Source organism: Thunnus albacares, chromosome 11 (assembly GCF_914725855.1).
Source record: "Thunnus albacares chromosome 11, fThuAlb1.1, whole genome shotgun sequence".
Taxonomy (NCBI): Eukaryota; Metazoa; Chordata; class Actinopteri; order Scombriformes; family Scombridae; genus Thunnus; species Thunnus albacares.
Genome location: NC_058116.1, coordinates 27,402,114 through 27,421,154, shown reverse-complemented (window position 1 = coordinate 27,421,154; position 19,041 = coordinate 27,402,114). Strand labels below are relative to the sequence as shown.

Sequence of the window (19,041 nt, the reverse complement as noted above, 5' to 3'; positions counted from 1 at the left end):
AGTGTGTGTGTGTGTGTGTGTGTGTGTGTGTGTGTGTGTGTGTGTGTGTGTGTGTGTGTAAGCAGGGTTTTGGACAGATTGTCCAGAGCTTCATTGATGAGAACAATCTCCTTTCCATTGATTCAGACCTTTTTTTTAAAAAAAAAACAAACGCTCCACCTCTATTAGTGTTCTGATCAAGTTCAACATGTACCAGTTCATTTGGTCACATGACACTATTAGTAATCACTGATAATGTCCAGCACCTTGAGTACCATAAGAGTTTCTTTTCTTTTTTCTTTTTTTTTTTTAAACAGATGCGTCAAAAAAAAAAAAAAAAAGTAAAAACAGCTCCTCGGTCGAGCGTGTATGTAGAAATGGATGGGCGGTCTGAACACTGTAGAAAATAAATAGCTTTAATCGTAGGCACTGCGGTAGTTCATCGTCTCTGAAAGCTTCCAGATTGTCAGCTCAGCGAGATCCACGTCTGCCACCTTGAGACACAAAAGACAAAAAAACAAAACAGGATGAGAAAGTGGAGCCAAACAAGAATTATGTGCAGATTTTATACAGAGAAATATCTACAGATCAATTCTTTTAATACTGTTTTTACGTGTATTGAGACACGCTGGTGTTATTTTGTACTTTAAATAAATAAACTTTGACTTTTCTCAACAACATTCAACTGATAATAAGTCATAATGAACATTAACAAGTAATCTATATAACTCTAACAGCTTGATGAAGCCAGTAATGTTACTATTAGTAGTTATAAATGATGTACTGTACCAGAGTTAGCTCAAAGCTAACTTACATCCGCGGTCCCCCCACGATCAAAACATACAACAGCACAACAACAAACAGTACAAAGCAAAAAACACACAACAGCACATCACACACACCCACAACGTCAACTAGAAATTAATAATGTAAACTTGTCAAATTAAAAGCACGACTACCTGCGCTAATAAGTAGAACACAGATGAAATTTACAGAGCTGAGTGGTTTTTAGTAGATTTTATACATATTTTTTATACATATTACCCGTCTGAAAAGGGCTCAAGTGGCTCATTCTGGTATTTTAACATGAAATATATTTAAATTTGACTTCTTTAAGCGGTTAACGTCCAGCCTTTCGTTCCCCCGTCTATCTCTCCTCCCTTCATTCCCTCAACTTTACCTCTTTAAATCAATAAAAGCCATTAAATAGAAGCATTAAATAATTTGGCTACTTTAAGGATTCATTATTCCCCTGCTAGAATTTTATTTCTGTCATTGTAGATAATAAATAAATAAATAAATAAATAAATAAAGAGATTTTCCTTTTGGTGTTTGAGCATAATATTCAGAGTTGATGGTACTAATGGTTCCCGTATTAATAACATCCTGTTCATTCATCATTCATAAATTCAAAAAAGGGTCCAACTTCTCTAAAATAAGGATTTCTCTTTTTATATTCTTATGAATTGAATATTTGGGAGGTTTTGGACAAAACAAGCAAAGTGAAGATGCTAAATTCGGCTCTGATGGGTATTTTTTTTGACACTGTATAGATGAAACAATTAAATAAGTTAACTGAAACAAATAATCAAAGAGTGGATCCATAGTGAAATAATCCTCAGTTGCAGCTTCACTTCTATGCATGCGGATCCACAGATGTGACAGACACAAACTCATCTCCTCCGTTAGACACAACACACCCAGCAGACAGGCTTAAGTCTATCCTAAATTGTACTGTTTTCATTCCCTCCCTCTAACTCCTTTATTAGAAGCCACATGCCGAGTTCAGAAATCTCTCTCTGCCCTGCCGGCAATTACTTTTGCGGCTTTGGGAGGCAGATGAGCAAAGCCTGACTAAACCTATGAATAGTGAAGAGACGCAGACTTTGTGGAGTGGGTGGCCAATCTAAGATTTTAAAATATTTACGTGACGATCATCCTGTCCTGCTCGTCTTCTGTCTCTCTTGATCATCACCATGTCCAAACACTGAGGGCGTCTGACAAATGCATGACAGATGTTCAAAGAGAAACAGCGGCCAGAGAGTCTGAGTTCTCGTTAACTCGTCTGGTCCGGTTTGGAAAACAAGTCTATTCAAAGTTTATCATTAAAGATGCTTCATTTACATTTTTTTAGGGGGGCGTTCTGGGAAGCAGAACAAGCTAAAAATAAAACTTATTATTTACATGAATTACCTTAAATCACCTATTTAGACATCCAGAAAGCATGAATCAACATCATCTTTAGTTTTTGGTTTAACTCCTGAGTGATATATTTGGCTCTTTAAGCTGTTAAATGCTCCTCTGTGTTCAGCAGCTAGTTGTTAACTTTGTGTGTTTGTTGTTTGGTGCTGAGCAGGACGTGGACGGCTGGTTTATTGAAGCTTTTTCCCTGAAAACTGCTGCCTGCTGCGGTTGGAAACGAGGTTGATAAAAAGCGACTATTGTAGGCTGGAAAAGGCTTTAAAGCTGAGAGGAGTTGAGAAGAACAGCAGAGTCTGGTGATGACTGTCAGAGACTCATTTCATATTAAACATTTGATCCATTATTAACATAAAAGCATAGAGGCTGCAGTTAGTTCAACTGTCACCAAATGAGTCAACAAAGGGCTTTTCATTGGTCTTAATTATATAATTAAGTTGCAGATTACTTAAATCTAGAGCTGCAATGATTAGTTGATTAATTGTTCTTCAAGTTAATCAAGTTTTTCCTCATTCTAATCAAGGATGTAAGAATAGAGGATGTTGTGTTGCTGTACAGATTGTAAAGCCCCTCTGAGGCAAAGTTGTGATATTGGGCTACATAAATAAAAATGGACTTGGCCTGATTAGTCATTCGACTGAAAATTAATTGATTAACTATTTAGATAACTTATTAATCATTTTGAGTCATTTTTTAAGAAAAAATATCCAAAATTCTCTGGTTCCAGCTTCTTAAATGAGAATATTTTCTGTTTGCTTTCATCTTCTATGACAGTAAACTGAACATCTTCAGGTTGAGACTGTTTGTTCGGGACAAAACAAGACATTTGAGGACGTCATTTTAGGCTTTGGGAAACACATTTTTCACCGTTTTCGGACATTTTATAGACCAAACAATTAATCAATTAATGCAAAAAGGAGGCAAAGATGATAAAAATGTCTTGTTTTGTCCCGACCAACAGTCCACAATCCCAAATATATTCAGTTTACTGTCATAGAGGACTAAAGAAACCAGAAAATATTCACATTTAAGAGTTTTATTATTTTTTTCTCTTCAAAAATTGCTCAGAACTACAGAGCCCTGGAGTGGTCATAGAGAGAAAAAAAAAAAAAAAAAGTATATATCAAGGCCACGTTTTACTACATCAAGCACTTAAAATGCTTTGGCGTGCACACAAGATACAAATTCGTTCCCATGTTTTTGGTTGATTCATATGAAATAGCCCTTTGAATCCTCAATATAGTAAAATGTGGCCTCCATATATATATTTCTTCTCTCTATGAGCAACAAACGATTTATCAATTATCAAAGTAGCTGCTGATTCATTTTCTGTCCATCGATTAACCGTTGCAGCTCTTCTTCACATTTACACACTAACACACCAGTCACACCAGTCAAAAGCAGGAAGAAGAACAGAGTGCTTTACTTTGTGTTTGACCGTTGGATCACGAACAGAAGCTTCCTTCGTTTGGGGAGACGGTGTGTAGAGGAATAAGGCTTTCACACTGCTCGCTGTCTTCCGGCAGTCTGGTGGGGAGGAAGAAGGAGGGGGGGGAAACGAGGTGTCAATCATCATCACAGTCATCATTTTGACAACCATCATTATTATAATCATCCCTCAGCAAATGGGAACAAGCGTTCACAGAAGAATGGAGAGCGTAACTGCCGCAGAGGGGATATTCAGTCAAGCATGTACATCTGATTACAGACTTAATGCGGCGAGGCTGTGAGCTACAAATGGGAGTCTATTGTCCTTGTAAAAATGTCACAGAAGAAAAGACTTTAAGTGTCTGTCAGCGTTAAGGTCAAATCATCTTTTAATGGGTCACATACTGTAACACAATGAAACAACAACAACTCGCTCTCCATTTAAAACTTTGGAAGCTCTCAATTGAAAAAACGTTTTCATCACAAAATCACTTCCTGCACAGATTCGAGTGCAATCTCACTTAGGTCCCAGATGTGTTTGTGTATAGAAATAACTTCCATTTGCTTTTAACAAATTCCTAAGAGTAGCACTTCCATCCATTAGGCTTGCACGCCTGTTTACACTCTTTTCTCAATTGCGTCACCGATGCCATAGTAACCGCATTCGATGCTACAAAGACAGATGACTAACAACCTATTGAGAAAAAGAAAGACACCTGGAAGTGACAGTTTTTGGTGTTGATATATTAATGTGATTATTCTGAGAAGATAATTCTGCAGTAGTCAAAGTAAAACAGGAAACCCTTTTTTTTGTCTCCATTTACCTAAAACAGCAGAAAGTGGCTTTTTTTTTTTTAGCTCCAGTGGTTATGTATTCCTTAAGCGAGTCAAGTTTATCCTTTTAGCCTTCTATTATATTATATTAGGCCGTTCATAATCAGGTATTTTATGAAAATTAAATTGCAGAGATTTGAGACTTTCTTGTGATTGATAATCCCTCAGAAAGAACGCTTCATCGCCTTTATGTTTGTTAAAAGTGACACAGTCATGACCTTGTAGTAAAGTTGCCGTGAGTTCAGCATCCCGTCATCTGCTCATGTGTCTGGTCTGTTCGGGATATTTTTTTGTGGGTTGGAGTATTTCCAAATGCACGTGATGTTGCAAGACGATATTTCTGACAAGTGTGAGTTGTCTTTTATTTGACGTGCTCACAAGATCCTTTTCAAATGAAAGTATACTGCTGTAACACCTACAGAGAGCACTGCATTATGGGTAGTTTGTAGCCTCAGTGTTGCTAGGCTAGCGAGTTTCTTCCAGTCTGTTTATGGTGTTCGGGGTTGGTCGTGCCGAGCCATGCTGGGAGCACTTGAGTCAAGCTGGCACAAGCTGTGATTGTTTTTCCACAGCACAGCACGGCAAAGTAAAACAAGTTGTTTACCTGTTGGAGGTGAGCTGTTAGCAGAAATGCAGAGCCTGTTGTCCTGCAGCTCTTCATCAAACATCTCACTGTGTCCTCTCTACGACTGATTTACTGATCCAATAGCTCCAAATATCTCCAGATCTTGTGTCAAATGGTTTTTTTGCATTAGAACAGCACCGTTAACGAAGCTCTTCATATAAATTCTTCACGATAAAAGTCTCCCGTTATTTTATCATTTACAAGCTTTTAATTTGAAACAGCAAAACAAGGAAATGTTGGGTTTTCATCAGCGGTGACTTAACACGACTCCGACATGACTGAAAGCGATCAGGAAACAGGACGTTTTCACACCTATAGTTCTTTCGTTCTGGTCAAAATCAGTTGATGAGTTGGTGAACTTGGTTCTGTTTCTTTTCACACAGAGAAAAATCCAAGCGAGCCAAAATGCAGCACCACAAGCCACGTGAGAACGTTGACTTCATTCATTGATTAGATGTATCTTGGGCAGGAGCAAGAACATTAACACAGGAGGAAGGTCCTGAAGGAGGTCCACTGACCAAATACAACATACTACAATGCACTAGTCCAGGTTCAACTTCGATTTCCTATAAATTCTTCACAATAAAAGTCTCCCATTAATCACTTTATCATTTAAAAGCTTTTAATTTGAAACAGCAAAACAAGGAAATGTTGGGTTTTCATCAGCGGTGACTTAACACAACTCCAACATGACTGAAAACGATCAGGAAACAGGACGTTTTCACACCTATAGTTCTTTCGCTCTGGTCCAAATCAGTTGATGAGTTGGTGAACTTGGTTCTGTTTCTTTTCACAGAGAAAAATCAGAGCGAACCAAAATTCAACACCAGAAGCCACGTGAGAACGTTGACTTCATTCATTGGTCAGATGCGTCTGGGGCAGGAGCAAGAAAATTAACACAAGAAGAAGGTCCACTGACGAAATACAACATACTACAATTCACTAGTCCAGGTTCGACTTTGATTCAGTCTCTGGTTGATCAAGGTTGGATCACGTTCCCACCACAAACGAACTGCTCCAGAGTTCATTTGGGACCAGACTGAGACCACCTCCTCTGAGGGGTCTTGGTGCGGTTGTTTTGGTCTACGCCCAAGTGCGATTACTGTGTTCACACCTGCCCAAACGAATCGCACCAAGAGGGAAAATGATGCAGAGGTCGAGTTAACCAGACTAAAAAGTTAAGGTACAGATATCTGGAAGTACAAACAGGGACGCAGGAGACAAACTAAACATCAAACCACAAAAATTCAGTTAGAAGCTACAAAAGTACTGAGAGCTGAACACAGAGACTAAAATAAAACAGCTTTCTCTCTGATCTCCAGCAACAACGTGAGTTGAGTCAGCTTGTCTGAGGGGAGGAGAGGTGTCAGATCACAGGTCGGTCGGCCGCAGTCAGCCCTGCCAGCGAGCATGACTTGCCACGGTTATCCCCTGCTGTGAGGCTGTAGTGGCGACATATTTTATCATGGGTTGGCCTTGCATGGCGCAGCTAAAGTCAGCACTAAAAGTGTTTTCTTAGCTCGGTTTAACCTGCAAGAGTTTCTGAAGGTTGTCTGAAAAGTGGGGTCTGCTGGAGAAAATAATTTCAACACTTGTAACAGTCTGACTGGACAGAGTCTCAAAGCTACATAAATGAGGGTCTTACATTCTGCTTTAATGATATTATTTCCTTCAAGGAGGAAAACTCTTCAACTTGGATAAATAGTATCTCTGGGAAACTTTCCCAACAGGACAAGTGTGAAAGTGACAACTGTTTGAAAAGCGGAGTCGTCTTATATTCAGGCCAATACGGTAATTCATCAAGAAAATCATGAGAAAGTCTTTCCAGAGCAATTATATAACTTTGTCTCTTAAAAAAAAATAATATTAATAATCACAAAATTACAGCCTTGTGTCCCAGGTTGGGTCGGGTCCAGCAGGTGCTTTAACTTTTGAGAATTTGATGCCAAATGCAAATTTTTTTTAGTGAACAAAATTATTGTTTGTACCTCTGAATGCGATGTTTCCTCCAGATGAAGGCGTATACTCTCCTCAGCCCCACCAAGACAGGGTCCCAGTTGTTATAGTGACATAAGAGCGCAGCGATGAAGAAGGAGAGGAAGACAGGAACCGCCCCGGCAAAAAATAACCACGAGAAACGCACCTGTCAACACAAAAACAAACGGTTACACTTTCATTGCTGGACTTCAGATTATTAAAATAAGTTATAAAAGTATGTTTAAATATGACAAATTATATGATCCTCTCCTTGGAAAATATCTACTATAACATTAAATTGATTAAATTATGTCTAATCTATATTTAATGATTTTTGTGTAAAATAACATGACTTCCAGTAATCCCCAAATGACTCGTAACCAGCATATTAACCAACACTGGGAAGACTGGATGAAACACTGGGGAGTTTGGTTAAAACTAACATGACAAACATTCATAAACATTTCAAGATAAATGTTTAAACAAACTGAAATTATCAGGACTTTTCTTCATTTTGCAATCTGCTCTGGTCTTCTCTCCGCAAAACTGGAGTCTTGCCAGTACCAAACAAACAACATGGTGAAACTTATTTCAAACTATGATTGCTAAGTAGCTCAAGTGGGGAAACAAACCTTCTGCATACAAATATCTGCTATAATAGAGAGCGGGATGGTGAGGCTGAGAGCCAGAGTCCCGATTAGAGATGATGTGAGGAAACAGCCCCTGTGGAGAGAAAGAAACATTACTGGTCACATTGTTGAAATTGTGTATATAAGTCCAACAAATACAACAGTTTAGACTTTCAGTATAGAAAACTGCTCCAGTAAAAGCACCAAACGTCCTTATGAAGATGTAATTCGGTGTCAGGAGTTGTGACGTGAACACGTTATGGGTCAGGTGCTCACCAGAGCCAGAGGAACTCCGAGAGAACGGTTCCGATGAGCCCGTTAATGAGGATGTACGTCCACACCAGCTGACTGGGAAGCTCGAAGGCCTCGAAGCCCGTGTAGTGCAGCAGGAGGAAGCCGGGCCACAGCAGCAGCAGGTTGAACAGACCCACAAACCCTGGAACGGAAACACAGGAGTGTCACATTTAGACCGCTCTAAAGACGACCTCCGTCAGCCACGGTGGCGACAACCGAGTATCTGCTTACCGAAGAACATGGGAATGTCGAGCTTATCCTCCCGATCCACTCGTCTCTTTATCATGACGATGTAAACGGCGTACAGTATCGCCCCGGCCAGTGACCACAGAGAACCTTCAGGAAAAAAAATCACGTTTAAAACTCTATTAATTCAACAGTATTTAAGAAACCAGTGGTGACGTGACGTGAGCGGTTACCTGAGACACCTTTCTCATCGGGGTTGTCCATGCTGGAGAGGCTGACGAGGGCAACGCCTCCCATGCTAAACAAGAGAGATACAAACATGAACAGGCAGGTAAACAAGACTGTTTGTTCAGGGCTGCTTCTGACAAAAACGAGGTCTTCTCCGTTTTAAAGTCCTTAGCTTAGCATAAAGACTAGAAATGGAGGGGGGGGGGGATCAAAATCAGCCTACCAGAACCTGTACCAGCAGAGTTCTGTAAAAAGGAATTGTGGTTTTTACACTGGATTTAACAAATGAGATATAACGTGTAAATTAGTGAGCTTTAAAAAGGTGCTGGTAGGCTTTTTGAACTTTAGAGAGAGCCATGCTAGCTGTTTCCAGTCTTTATGCTAAGCTAAGCTAAGTCTCCTTGTTGTAGATTCATATTTACAGACATGAAAGTGGTAACAATCAAGAAAACAAATAAGCATATTTCCCTAATTTCCCCCCATTTTAAAACAGATCTTACAGCCTTATGCAAAAATTATACCATGCTGCAATAGGACAAGATAATAGGGTCAATAAATCAAATCCTGTGTTCAAAGTTTATATTTTAGTTCTGAATGTGGCGTTAGAAGAACGATCAGGACATCACAAAGACAAGTATCCTCTGGCGACCATGAATACTGTATCTACGACATATTTTAAGGAAATCTGTCCAGTAGTTGTCAAGATGCTGCACTCCAACTTGATCTGAACCTTATCCGTCTGTAATGGGGTTAGAAAAAAAGAGAATTTCCTCCTCCTCCAGTAGAGACGTCATTAAATCATGTTGTTTTATTCTGTCACAAATCATAGTGCATAACCAGAGATGCTGTTCTGTGTTTACACTGCTGAACTACTTATCACAGCTAAAGTCTTGTGACAAAACAAGATTAAGAAAAACTGAGTCATGCTTTTATCTCCAGCAAAGTTGATCACCGCAATCGACTTGTGACAAGACTTCCTAAAAAAAAAACCATCAGACACCCACAACTTACTCAAAATTCAGTTCTGACCAAAAACCAACAGGACAGACCACATCAACCCAGTCTTTAAGTCTCTACACTGGTTTCCAGTAAGCCACAGATATTTATTACTCATTTATAAATCTCTACATGGAATTTGGCCCCTGAATATATGACTGATATGCTTGAGCAATATAACCCCGCGAGACCTCTTGGATCACCAGGGAGTGAACTGATAGTAAAATCTAAACAAAGGGGGGAAACATTTTTCAGTCATTATGCAGCACTGAGCCGGAACCAACCGTCTGATGGCCTCAGGAAGCCTCGAAATCAAGACTGAAAACCTCATTGTCCTCAGGAGCTTTTAACTCAATGCCCTTAAAATTCAAGGTCTTAATATTGTTGTAATATTTTTAATCTTATTTTATTTCTATATCGATTTTATATCTTTTACTTTGCTTCTGTGTTAACTTTGTGTTGCTTTAAATGTAGATTCAGTGATTCTGGAGAAAGACTGTTCAACACATGTTTTGTTCAAATTCAGTGAATATCTCCTCACAGTCCGCTAGCTGTTATTTCTGTGTGTTCATACACAGCAGCAGTGGCTCTGTGAACGGGGAAACAAACACACGCTATTCCAGCCAATCAGCAGCAGGGGGCGTTCATGCTCGTGCACAGGACAGGACAGGACAGGACGGGGGGGGGAAGTCATCAGAGCAGCTGTCTGCGTGAGGACGTGACGAGTCTCCCGTCTCCAGCAGCCGTTGAACGGTGGGAGAGAGAGAGAGAGAGAGGCTGTGGCCAATTCACATAAGAGTGTTTGCTCACAGAACAGATACGCTTCCGTTTTATTAAATGTATTAATCCACGCTGCATCCGAGACAGTCTCACAGAGAACCCCTGTGTTTTTTTTTTTTACGCTCCGAGTCTGTTTCTGACACGTTTAGCGAAGCGTGATCAGAGCAGGCAGCTGTTTAAATCACACAAATATCCCGCTGTATATGTGTTGTTTTTTTTAAACTTATTAACTGTATCAGTGAATCAATAAATACAAACACTGTTGATTTCTTCCCGCGGAGCCGACGTGCAAACTGTTTTGGTTCAGTAAGTGTCTGCTGTCAGTCGGCCCGGTGGAGGCAGTTTGTCCGGCCGCTGCAGCTGACAGACGGCTGCTTCTGTGGACGGAGATGAGAAGTTGGGGGAGGCTGCAGAGAGGCGGAGAGTCGTGGACGGACTGTTGTGCTCACACGAACATGTGTGAGAGGAACAGCTGACGCATCACTCTGGATTACAACATATTTCTTGTTTGGTGGTCGCTATGGCGATGCACGTCCATGAATTTGGGTGGCGGAGCTTCTGATGGGGTGTATTTGTTTGGGTGTTTGGTTCAAATATCAACAGTCTTTCTCCAGAACTACTGATTCTACCTTTAACTTCTCTGCACGGCACCTTGAATCTACCTCTGTGTAATAAATAAATAAAACCGCCTGATCTCTGACTACTCGGTGAGAAAATGACTTTGAGAAAATGACCATGTCGGGTCAGACTCTGATCACCGTGATGAGTTTGAACAGTCTGCTAACAATACTCGACAAGAGAGATTGGATTTTGTGGACCCACATGGCGTCAAATGTACTCAGATGTAATTACCACAAGCTGAGAGGAACGAACCGCGCCGACTGTGTTCATCATAATGAAAGGATAATTCACCCTGTGAAACAGTGCAACTGGATCCACAGACGATACTTGTTAGCACAGTAAATCCATTGTTAGTTTGAGTCTTTTCATGAGATTTGATAATAAAAAAAGATAAAATACCACCAGCTGTATCTTTTAAGCTCTTGGTTGATACAATAACACTGAATTTCAACAGCTAAAAAAACTTTCACAAAATAGAAAGCATGGGAGATACATTACAGAAGCACAAACAACATAAAACAATACATCAACTCATGCAAATACACTGAACAAAGTACTGAAACTTCCCAGCATGCCCTCCTCCCCTCAAACGCCAGCACTTTCATTCAGCAATTTCATTAAGCACTTACCTCAGCGCCACGGCTAACAGTTTGGACAAGGTGAAACGGTCACTGCTGTTACTGGGAAATATGGCTGCCAAGATGAGCGTAAACAGACCTGAAGAGGGAAAGAACGAGAGTTCAATCAGACAGCTGATAGTACTTTTCTTCAGGTTAAAATAACGTATGATGGCCAACAATACGTAACCTTTTTCAATCCATTTTCACTTCAGTCTTCAACTCAAGTTTATCTATAGAGCTCATTTAAAGAAGACATATCATACTTTTTGTAATTTCCTGTTATTTTTACACTGTTATGATGTCGAATGTCAATTTTAAACATGGTCAAAGTTATAGAACATGTGGTGGACGTATGTTAAAGTAGCCTTTGTTAATAAAGTTTTTACATAGGTTGTTCAACGGGTTGTTCGCGTCGTCCACTCGCATATTTCGGGTCTGATTCGGGCTCAAACAGGTACGGATGTATTTGAGAAGTTTATATTTTGAGTAAAGAAAGCTGGCAGAAGTCATGGATGTATAAAGAGAACTGGATACAGCGTCGGAGGCAGGACCCCGTTCATTCCTATGAAAGTTGCTCAGTGGTGCATGAAGCCAAAAAAGTTCGACTTCCGCATATAAAATTACCCAGATCTTCCAGGTTCATTGGGCCCATAGAACCCAATGTGGCTCTTTTAGGCTTTTGGACCGAACGGATCAAATTCTGGTAGTGAGATGAGTCATTTCGCGGGGGGTTGTTATACTCAAAAAAAATTATCCACTGATTTACGGACGTCTCTTTCACAATGTTAGTCTATGGGAAAAAGTCTTTTAGGGCCCAATAGTGTCACGTGACGTTGTAATTACGCTGTTTGGCCGCTATGTCAAATTGGCTTCACAGCTCGGTGCTGTTCCTGGGGGCTTGGCAGAAGTCTGCTGAGGGGCAGCTTCCAAGAGTTGGCCAATCAGAATAGAGCGGGTTCATCAGGCGATCATCTGTTTCAGACAGAGGCTGAACTGAGGGGCTGCATAAAGGACCAGTATAAGATAAATAAGGAGTTTTTACCTGTAAATCATGCAAAGATATTCCAGTAGAGCCCCAGAATATAAATATAAACCTGGAGGTACAGCAGGTGTTGACTAAAGTGCTTTACAGAGAAATTTTAAAACAGAGGTAAATAATTATATAAAAAAATAGTAACTGTAGCAGACAAAATTTAAACTATTTTATCATTATATTAACACTAAAGGTGACTCAAAGACATCAGATCTTTAGCTGGGATTTAAAAGTGGAGATAGACGGGGGAAGATCTGACTAAGAACATTAAACATGGAGGAGTAACCGGATGTAGAATATGGGCTGAGGAGATCAGAGACGTTGGCTGCATAGCTTTAAAAATAAATAACAGAATCCTAAAATCAATTCTGTATTTCACTGGTATCAAGGAGACGTGGTCTTTCTTCTTGGAACCAGTGAGGAGTCTCGCTGCTGCATTTTGCATTTTGAGCTTGTAAAACTGTCTCCAGATCTCCAGATGACAGAAAAGGTTTTATTTTTTGCTGTCAAAGAGGTACAATAGTCACCTGAGGTGGATGACAGAATGTTGACGATGGCGACCTGCGTGTCGGACAGAGCTTCCTGATACGACAGGTTAGCCAGGAACCACTGGAGGAGGAACAGAGGATAGAAAATGTGACACACGGTATATCAGAAACATCTTATAACGTCTGACACAGGAACAAAAAAAAACAATGTATGTAACCTTTCTTTGTGGTTGTTTTGTATCGTATTATATACTTACCAGGCACTTTATTAGGAACACCTGGTCAATCTAACGTAATCCAACACAACAGCTCTGCCATAAATTCTACTTTTACGAGGCAGAAAGTTGATAATTCTACTTTACGTTGGTTTCAATCCTCAATCCTCACCGCTAGATGCCACTAAATCCTACAAACTGTACCTTTTAATTCAAAAGCGAACTTGTACTCACCACGAAGCAGAAGAAGAAGCTGATTTTGGCTACATCGGTGACGGTTAGCTTGCCCACCGTGCGCAACATGGCCTCATGGTCCTTGGCGGCTGGGTAGGACATACGGGACAGTTTGGCCTCCAGGGCTTGAGTAGAGGGCAGCTGACGCACCTCCATTATGTTACTAAAACGCACTCGCTGCTTTTTGGAAGCTGCTGGAAGGTAGAAAAGGAGAGAGAGGAGTGAACTGATGGAGGCAGAGAGAAACACGTCTTATTTTACTGATGCACTAATGCACGACTGGGCTGAACACAATCATATGAAAACTGCAGCAGTTAAGTGTGATACACTGATATCCAAAAACATTTATCAGGTTTTTTTCCACTGCTCTGAGAAGGAAAAACAGTGTAATCCTCATGTTTGGTTTGAAAGTATGACGGTATGTGAAAGAGAACAAAGTCTGATAGTCAGAAAGCTGTTTCTCATAGTAAATACTGTATTTTCATAGCTCAGCAGCACCTTCTGTTGGTCAAATGTTATATTTCAACAATGAAATGAAATGAATGAATGAAAATACTCATGAAGTCTTTAAAACAATCAGAAGTTAAAATGCTTCATGTTCTCTTTTAAAAACAGAGACGACGTCGGCCGTGTACTCACAAGATTCACAGTCTCCAATTAAACAATTTGAGTGATCTGCAGGGACGTCCTGGAACTTCACCGGCACATACAGCGGTTCACTCTGCACGAGACGGAAAGAAAGTCGGTCGTTTATAGCTGTGAAAGAGTTTGACGCTGCTGCTACACCAACCCTTAAAAAAGTGACTCCTCCACTGCCGACAGATTAGCCGTCAACACACGTTACACCTTCAACTAGTAGAGTCTTTATTTAAACTACGTACCAAACAGTTGTTCACAGTGGTGTCAGTGGTGCAGGAGGCAAAGTACGCCTCAGCATCAGCAAACTGTAGAAAGATGCAATTAAAAAAATAATTTAAAAAATCAACTTACAGATGATAACCAAAAATTCTGACTTCATAGGACGGGTTCACAACAGTCAGGAGCCCAAATGAACATTAAAACCTGTTTTTCTTGCTGTAATCATTAGAAGATCCCTTCATAATGCACTTACAATATATATGTGATGGGGAACAAAATCCACAGTCCTCCTTCTGTGCAAAAATGTATTTAAAGTTTAACACCCACATGGGTCAAATCAAGTCAACATCTTTCAAAGTTACAGTCTTTTTACTGCTAAATTCCCTTTTCTTGTTACGATCCTTCAACTGCAGCTGAATAACACTGTCCTTGGAGACACAAAAAAACCCTGTAAGATATCCACTTTATTGGACTGACTCAGACTGTCAAAGCTTTATATTATCTGCAGATAAACTTTTAAATACATTTTTGCAGAGGAGGAGGACTGTGGATGTACATTGTAAGTGCATTATGAAGGGATCTTCTAATGGTCGGTATGAACGGGAGGAACCTGTTTCAGTGCTCATTCGGTCATCTGACTGCTGTTTTAGAAAAGACTTGAAAAACTCGTCCTTTTAACCATTTACATTTTGTCTTAAAGGACAGATTCACTGTTTTACAACCCAAACTCTGTTAAAATGTTGTTCGTAATCATTTCTGAATGTGAATAGCACAAAAAAAATCATTTTATTTGCGAGAAAAGAACCTTTTTACTGGACTCAAACATGGTCCAACGTGACAATCTTTTAGGACTTGAAAAAACAGGATCATCTGCTTATTGAAGTGTAGCCAGACTGACTCACCAATCACAAAAACAGTCACTTCTTATAATGTTTTCTGCAGCTTTCAAGCAGATGTCACAAGAAAGAAAGAAAGAAAGAATGGTTTCTTGCAGCAGGACTTCTCAAAATGAGATGTTGTGAAATGCAGAGTCTTAAATAAAAAAAACACATTTAGTAAGGAGTGGGTTGAAAAACAGTGAAGTTATCCTTTAAGAGAGTAGCGCCCTCATGTGGTGAGAGTGTAGTTTGACTACTTACAAACGCAGAGTGCCGGCGTTTCAAAGTGCCGGTACACTGCTGCCTCCAGGGCCGCCACAACAGGAAACCCAGCAAATACAGCACAAACATGGAGGTTTTGGTGAAGGTGCTGAAGAAGGGTTTGTTGTACTCCTGTCGCTTGAAAATGTACTGCGGGAAGAATAAACAGGAGAAAGCAGTTTGTTTATTAGTCGACCGACGTGCGTTGCAGGCTGGAAAGTCTTCATTTTTATGCCTTCGAGCAGCAGGTTTGGCTCCACAGGTCTGCACTCTCAATTTAAATATGTTTAACCTCACAGAGCTCTCCTGCTGTTTGCTGTACTGTGTGTTCTTTTGCATTTCTAGTTTGTCCAGTTATATTTATAGTATAGAGCACAGGAGGAAAGTAATATAACCAAACACTTGATACTTTCATTCCACAACATTGCAGAGGGAATCGCTGCGTATTTTATCCAGTAAATCTCTCTGATTGCTTTGAGATGGTCTCTAGTTTAAACTGTCCAGCAGGTAATTAGAGCACCTATAATGTTCAACACATCAATAATTTAACATTATAGAAAAGGGAACACTTAGCATTTTATTACTAATATGAGTAAACTTACATATTCCTCAAATCTCAAACTGTTTATAGTTCAAAATAATTATTATCGTCATAAATCCTCAGCTCCACTTTTTCCACAATCTTTAACTTTTATCTGTCTTTAGTAAGAATTAACTTGTATGTTCATTTATGAAATGTTATTTCAGCACTAAAATGGAATGAAAAAGACTAATTCAAGCATTTATTCATATTCTAGACAGTCTGAACATCTTCATTTATGTTCCAGTAATGTGGATAAATCTTCATTTAGATAAAAAGGCTGTTTTGTGGAATTCATTCTCTTTCTTCTTTACTTTGAAACAGTTTTTAAACTCCTCATTAGTCTCACTTAATGTAATTCTGTTTATCTTGTCTTGAGTTTTTAGGAGAGATCACTTTGAATTCATGTATAGCTGAGTATATGCCGGGTTTTTTTTTTTACTAAAATTAAAAAATATCTTTTTAATGTACAAATAAATAAAATACAATTAATTAAACATAAGTAAAAATTTAGATTTTGGACTTTCAAGTTTAACGGCGTTGCAGTAGTGATATTCACTAGTTAAGGCTTTGAGTACTTTATCAACCACATGTTCGAGGGCAGAAGGTCAAAGTTATGTCATGCAAACGGTTCAAACACATAATCAAGTTCCTGATCCCAGAACATCTCAACACACTCTGGTAATTGAGTACATCTGCACCTCCTCTCTCATTTCATTACTGTAACCCATTTTGCACCGGTAGGTTTGGGAAAACTGAGCGACTCTGACTTACCGATGTTAGCTCCGAAGAAGCTACCCAGATGACATCCACCAGCAGGAGTATCACCACCCCGAGCGCCATTCGTCTCCGCTGGGCTGCCGAGCTGCCCTGAGAGCTCATCCGGTTCATGATGAACACCCACTCCATCGGGACGCTGGTGATAAGAGATGCATGGATGAACACAAACATGGTCAAGTTACCAATACTGAAATACAGAAATCATGCAAATATGATGTATGACGTATTACATTTTTTGATTGATCACAAACTATTTGGACAAATTGTTTTAAGCCATTTATCAAACTCAGAAACCAAACATTTACTGGAACCAGCTTCAAAAATGTGAGGATTTCCTGCATCTCTCTGTTCTATATCTTTGTAAATTTAATATCTTTGTGTTTTGGACTGTTGGTCTGACAAAAAAAATGCAACTCGAAGACATCGGCTCAGCTTCAGAGAAATTGTGATGGGCTGTTTAGCTCTGTTTCATTACATTAAGTAGTCTAAAGTGACGATTAACAACAGCCTCTCAAAGCCTCTCTGATTGTGCGGGACTGTGACAGTGAACACAACAGCCAGTGTCAACACAAACCTGTCATACTGGTCAATAATCCAGCAAGCCAGAGTTGTAGTAAGACAGCGTAAAAGTAAAAGATACAATACTCTAAGAGCAAAAGCATTTTCACATTGCAATACGCACCTGTTTAACGAGTAAATTTACACTGAAATGTTCTTTCCAGATGTCAGCTCAGTCAGTGTGAGTCAAGACCAACCAGGCGGCTCACAGTGGACATAAACCTGCCACAAAAAGAAAACAGAACTGATGTTACTCTGTACTGCACTGTTTCTGCAACGTCTGAGCAAACAGCAGTGGAAATGCTACGTGACTGTAAAGCCACCAAAGACTTATTAAAGAAAAATATGTTTGCATGTCGACTTTCCTAGGTGATAAATGCAAGTATTGCAGTAAGTGCAAAGTGGCTAAATATCAGCTGTGGATGGCTGCAGGTTTAACAGAGTGTGTAGAGCTGTACTGTAAGAAACACATTATAATAGTTAGTAAATGTGCAGTTTTCCATCTGGTACTGTGTAGCTATGAGTAAATCCAGATTAAACTTCTCGTGGTGAGTTGAGCTGCCTCCTCAACGACTGAAAGCTAACGAAATAGCTTGCAAGCTAGCTGTTTTAGTAGCAATTTAACTGTTACAGACTAGAGGTCAGCAACTACTGCTTAGTGTTTAAATGTAACGTTAATAGTTCATAGAAAGGAGTCCTTGCAAGTCCAGCTAATCTGTCTAGTTAACATGAGTCAGTCACGTTAACATTGTTGTGCAACGTTTAGTTGTTTATCAATGTCAGAAAACTAACGTTGACGGGCTAGCTAAGCGCTAACCAGCTTGTATTGATTAAGAAATAAAAAAAATGCTCAATTAAGGTGCTTTTCTTACCTGCATGCGAGAAGAAGTCATTTAGTTTGCGTCATTGTTTACTTTTCTTTTCATCTATTGCTCAAATATCGACAAAATCACAGTTACTGCGATAAACTTATTGACAGCCCAGTGGTTGTAAACATTAGCACACCCTCTTCTTGATCAGGTGACATCACTTATGTGGTGCAGAGATTTCTGGGAAATGGTGTCTTAAAGTGGCGAATATTAGATAGATAGATAGATAGATAGATAGATAGATAGATAGATAGATAGATAGATAGATAGATAGATAGATAGATAGATAGATAGATAGATTTAACTGTGTACTCTTCTAATACAGGACAAGGTAATTTAGCAGAGAGTGAAGGGTCAGTGAACATAGCTTGTGTTCATTTTTTAAGTTTATGTCTTAAATAACAATCTTGACTTTAAAAATAAGAATTACATTTAGTTATTCTCTTCACAGAAATTGATGAGATATGATATACTGTATTTATTTAGTTTTCTTAGACCCCTTCAAATCAAGAAGGCCTTGTGGCCCACTGTGAAGCCTCTAGTGGGGGGCGGGACCCCGAAGTTGGGAATCAGTGTGTTTGAAGACAGACTTGAAAAATTTGTGAACCTGTCCTTTCATGCTGCATGTTAAATTCAGTTTTAATTTCAGTTCAAAGGGGCTTTATTGACATGGTAAACAGACGTTGTGAAATAAAAACGACAACAAAAAATGCACATAAATTGAATAATTTTTGCCATTAGAAATGCATATACAGTGGGCTCCAAAAGTTTGACACCACTAGTCAAGATACTTCTATTTTGGATTTGTTTTGAATGTAATACTTTTTTTTTTCATTACAAATGATAATATCAGCTTAACAATTTGAGTTGAACAAGTTGAATCTTGTAGTG

General features: G+C 39.4%; 1 protein-coding gene across 2 annotated transcripts; it reads right to left on the bottom strand.

The window, feature by feature from the left end:
• Positions 1 to 140: 140 nt before the first annotated feature.
• LOC122992554 (solute carrier family 35 member F5-like) lies at positions 141 to 18,314 on the bottom strand. Of its 2 annotated transcripts, none has more exons than XM_044366383.1 (16): positions 18,154 to 18,314; positions 17,406 to 17,503; positions 16,718 to 16,859; positions 15,364 to 15,513; positions 14,248 to 14,310; positions 14,006 to 14,087; positions 13,367 to 13,560; positions 12,957 to 13,038; positions 11,406 to 11,493; positions 8,385 to 8,449; positions 8,197 to 8,301; positions 7,948 to 8,107; positions 7,675 to 7,765; positions 7,054 to 7,208; positions 3,605 to 3,705; positions 141 to 473 (listed from the first exon to the last, which is right to left on the bottom strand). In XM_044366383.1, the coding sequence occupies exons 3-15, from the start codon at positions 16,850 to 16,852 to the stop codon at positions 3,624 to 3,626; spliced, it is 1,452 nt and encodes a 483-aa protein (XP_044222318.1). In that variant the 5' UTR covers positions 16,853 to 16,859; positions 17,406 to 17,503; positions 18,154 to 18,314; the 3' UTR covers positions 141 to 473; positions 3,605 to 3,623. The 2 variants fall into 2 exon arrangements, with proteins under 2 accessions (XP_044222318.1, XP_044222319.1); XM_044366384.1 differs by having other exon boundaries at positions 13,367 to 13,557; positions 18,154 to 18,307.
• Positions 18,315 to 19,041: the final 727 nt, after the last annotated feature.